The sequence below is a fragment of the Crinia signifera genome, chromosome 7 (genome assembly GCF_055691185.1).
Source record: "Crinia signifera chromosome 7, ASM5569118v1, whole genome shotgun sequence".
Lineage (NCBI taxonomy): Eukaryota > Metazoa > Chordata > Amphibia > Anura > Myobatrachidae > Crinia > Crinia signifera.
The window spans coordinates 166,435,149-166,440,143 of record NC_139223.1 but is presented as its reverse complement, the minus strand read 5'-3'; the positions used below and the strand labels follow the sequence as shown (position 1 = coordinate 166,440,143).

Below are 4,995 nucleotides of genomic sequence, written 5' to 3'. Positions count from 1 at the left end.
GGACTAACCAGCGACTTATGTATTTTCGGCGATACGTAGATTATTGGTATTCTAGGATGATTTTGGGTCAAAAAGAACGCTGTGGGCTCATCTATCCAGTTGTTACATAAACCCATATTGATCACTGCGTCAATCTCTTTTTTATAGTTGTAGGTTGGGTCATAGGTCAGACTTTTATAGTCAACTCGATTTAATATCACCCCTCTGCCCCCCTTATCGGCAGGGCAGATGGTAATATCAGGATTGTTCTTCAATGAATCCAAGGTCAAATTCTGGTCTCTGGATAGATTGGAAAATGAAATTTTCTGTGTGTCCATAAAAGAGGTAACCTCTGATCTCACAAGCCTAGTGAAAGTCTCTATAGAGGGGTTGGTACAGGAGGGGTCAAATGTACTGGCCGGTTTGAAGGGAGTGGCAGCACTAGCTTTTAAAGGCTGGTGCTTAGCAAAATACCTGAATATATATATATATATATATATATATATATATATATATATATATCAGAATGAGGGTGAGGTCTACACAGAATGTGGCCAAAACAAAAAGAAAAGCACATATACAGTTTATGAAACAATCACTGCAGATTGTGAAATGTATACGTAATAATACATTATTTGGACATATTGCTGATTGCCAAAAAGGTAATATGAATACCACCAAGATGATAGCAATTGCACATATTAAAATTAGAGCTAGAGGGTGTGATAGGTTCACATATTTATGTCGAAGAGAAGACTATTGGAGCTTCAGTTTGAGCATTCTGGGTTCACAGGGACTCAGTGATACAGTTGAGCTAAATAGACTTTGATCATAAAACAATTTGTTTAATGTATTAGGGGATTGGTGTAACAACCTCAATTGGTAGGTCCAATGTTCATGCAGGATACTTATTCAGGGATCCTAAGGAGGGGGGTCCATAAATCGATATACAGTAGTGTGATGTTATTTTTATTTTAATAAGATTTAGTCCTTTATGGGATGACATGATGCCTCTTGAAAAAGGAGGGGCTACCCACTTTAATTACATAGGGAATTGACGACACGAGGACTCCTGAAAGAGGAGGGTCTACCCACTTTTACTTTATGGTATCTAAATGAATTGTGTTAAAACATTAATGAAGTACAAGTGATGTTGATATTAAGATGGATGTTAAATTAGATTAAAGTGGTGAGACATGAGGTATCCAAGGTGTTTTACCACTTTTATTTATTATATATAAAAGTAGTACAGTGATGTCCATCTAAGATAGACAAATAGTGAAACACATTGAAGGAATAAAGTATACTAGTGGAGACAAATTAAAAATTAAGATTTATGGATTACGAATTTATATTATGATTATTATGATTACTGTGGTATTGTGTGTTTATATATATGTGTTATGTTTAGTGTTAAGATTCATATATGAATGTATTAGTAATTTTTATGAGAGAATAAGTGATGAGGTTTGTGTGATGATTGGCTAACAATGAACAAGAGGCTTGGTAGCAGATTATCTATTTAGTTTTGAATAGACCACTGGAGTCTAAAATGAGACTTGAAAGTAATATCCCATATGTATATTAAAGATGGCCAGCGGAGTCTAAATAAGGCTTGGAAATGTGTGTTATAATGTGGCCACTGGGAGCTACCCGGAAATACACTTGATTCAAAACAGATGCCTGGGATGGAAACTAAAGATAGCCGACCATCATATATATATATATATATATATATATATATATATATATATATATATGTATATATATATATATATATATAGGCAGGTGTGGTGCGGCACTCTCGGCATAATAAGACACACGAAGTCAGCTTGACCACAAGCTGACTTCGTGTGTCTTATTATGCCGAGAGTGCCGCACCACACCTGCCCATATCTCTACCTGTGAGGGCACCGGCTCAAGTTACAAACCTGTCTCTGGGAGTGCCGATTCTTGGACAAGTATATATATATATATATATATATATATATCCAAGAATTCGGATCACACTCTCCTCCAAAGGGTTCAAGCAACTGCTGGGGTGCCAAACTCAGTTATCCGGACCAGTCCAGTAACAATAACATTGTACAAGGCATAGAGGACACTCACCAGTCTTCTTCTTAAGCAGATATATTTATTTTATCATCCCAACAGTAAAGTGCAAATAGTGCAAGACAGTGGCCCACTGTCTTGCACTATTTGCACTTTACTGTTGGGATGATGAAATAAATATATCTGCTTAAGAAGAAGACTGGTGAGTGTCCTCTATGCCTTGTACAATATATATATATATATATATATATATAGAGAGAGAGGTAGACGGCCCGGCACTCCCTCAGCTGGGATTCAGTACCTGGGTGCCTTCTGGAACAAACAGGTAGTCTCATAGGAAGGAACAGACAGCGGCACTCCAAGGGTTTTCAAAAGCGTGTATTAAAGCAAACCAACGTTTCGGGGTATCATTCACCCCTTTGTCAAGGTTTAAGTGCAATAACCCGTTATTGCACTTAAACCTTGACAAAGGGGTGAATGATACCCCGAAACGTTGGTTTGCTTTAATACACGCTTTTGAAAACCCTTGGAGTGCCGCTGTCTGTTCCTTCCTATGAGACTATATATATATATATATATATATATAAAAGAAAAAAGGTACCCAAAAATCCGCGCCCCAGTAAAGAACAGCATCAACTCTGAAAGTCCCCCGTTAGCTGAGACCCAGAACAATAGAAATACAGAACAGGAACAGAGTGTGCTAAGAGTGAAAGTACACAACTTTTTTCACAATATAAATTTTTTATAAAAGCCAACAAAACGGCTTATACAAGATACAGTGTTTAAACAGTCATATATTGGAATCAATTGACAGAATCTGTGGTGGTTCAGTACAACAGCAGGCCTGTTCTGTATATATATATATATATATATATATATATATATATATATATATATATATATATATATATTATATATAGGGTGATGAAAACGAAGCTTGCAAAGCATGCCGACAAATGCGCATGTGCAGATATGGCATTGGATGCTGTTATTTGAACCTAACATTTGGTAATGGAGGGCTTACCTGAGGAAGCCGCTGACACTGGAGGAAATGCAAAGAAGTGCATTATTTGAGCCCCTGGAGAGTTGCTGACAAGTGCTGCCATCCCCAAGAATTTTTAAAGGAATCCTGTGATTATTTGGAAACTTGCCTGCACAAACAAACTGGAGACCCATTAATGTGGTGCCATTATATGTGAGTCAAACCATTGCAGACCACAATTTAAAATAGGTGGTGGAACAATTAAAATCAATTCTTACATCTAGTGGGGGTCTGGCGGTCGGATCGGCAACCGCTAGCCCCGCAAGCCACCGGAAGGGGATGCACAAGCATGAGACGCATGCGCATCCCCTTCCAACGGAGCTCCCACCCAGTCCTCCCCGCCTCGCCACCATAGTGTTTTGACACGTATCTCTCTACATTATTTACCTTTTGGGTACATTTTTATTAGCAGAATAGGTTTGCTATTCTAAATTTAAGAAAAGCTGATTTTATATCATTATTCCTGAGCGTATAAATCATTGGGTTCAGCATAGGAGTAACAATAAAATAAAATACAGAAAGTAATTTGTCTGTTTCTGCTACAAAGCTTGACCTAGGCTTCATGTAGGCGGCCATTGCTGAGCCATAAAACATTGTCACAACCGTCACATGAGACCCACAGGTGGAGAAAGCTTTCCGCTGCCCGACTGTAGATGCGATTTTTAAGATACTTAAAATGATTTGAACATAAGATATTACAATAAATGTGACTGGTGCCATAAGGAAAATCACACCAATAACAAAAATAATAAATTCCAGAACCAAACTGTTTTTACAGCCCAGTGATAATATTTCTGGCAATTCACACAAAAAATTATTTATGTCATTGTTATCACAAAAATCTACATTGAATAAAAGGGACACACAGGGTATAGAGTTAATAAACCCACACAGCCATGTGGAGATGGCTAGTCTGTCACATACCATCTTACTCATGATTGTAGCATATTGTAGTGGATGACATATAGCAACATAACGGTCATAAGCCATAATAACAAGCAGAACACACTCATTTGACCCTAAGGACACAGAAAAATACATCTGTGTTGCACACTCAGCATATGAGATAGTTTTCTTTACTGACATTAAATCTTTCAGCATCCTTGGCACAGTGGAGGATGAGTAGCAGAGATCCAGAAACGAGAGGTTGCCCAGGAAGAAATACATAGGGGTGTGAAGGCTGACATCAGACAGGATCAGAACAATGATGGAGATATTCCCAAATAATATTATCATGTAAACAATCAGGAAGACAAAGAAAATAATAATTTGTGTCCTGGGATCATTGGAAAGTCCAAGAAGATTAAATTCTATTGTCACTGTATTATTGTTCCCGTGCATTCTGTTCAACAAAATGGGGAAAATAATGTATGTTATAGTTGTGTAAACTAAAAACTTTCCAAATATCTTCATGTTATATCACAACAGATGAAATGTAGGTAACTGACATAACATAATAGGTCCATTCAGAATAATTTTAAGATTATCTTGCTATAAACAGTTAAAAGTCAAGATACAATACATAGAACAATAGAGTAGGGGATTAGCAGAGTAATCCAATTACTCACTTAATCCTATTATGGAGAGAGATGGCAGTGGCTCCCACTGTATAACTGATTACAGAGGTTCTAACAACTAAAAAAAAATACTCTATGTTCCTTCTTTATAGAATCAGTAATGTAATCAGATGTGTAGGTCAAGTCTTTCATCAATTTTCCTTTGTTTAATGTCCAAACTCCACTAGATAAAGAGGAATAAAACACATAAAAAAACTAATGTGTAGATTTGTCACATTCAGGGAAAGAATTAATAGGTGACTTTTTCCAAAGGTGTGTTCCTATTAGACTAATAAGTGAGGGTACCCCACTCACACATAAACATATAGTCACAAGTATCAAATATTTCCTTTATCTTCCTCTCAG

At 36.9% G+C, this 4,995-nt stretch overlaps 1 protein-coding gene across 1 annotated transcript; it reads right to left on the bottom strand.

Annotated features, from left to right (window-relative positions):
• Positions 1 to 3,478: 3,478 nt before the first annotated feature.
• Positions 3,479 to 4,414, bottom strand: LOC146021291 (olfactory receptor 5AR1-like). Its single transcript, XM_083155085.1, has one exon. It carries the CDS (start codon positions 4,412 to 4,414, stop codon positions 3,479 to 3,481), a length of 936 nt encoding a protein of 311 aa, XP_083011211.1.
• Between the last annotated feature and the right edge of the window lie 581 nt (positions 4,415 to 4,995).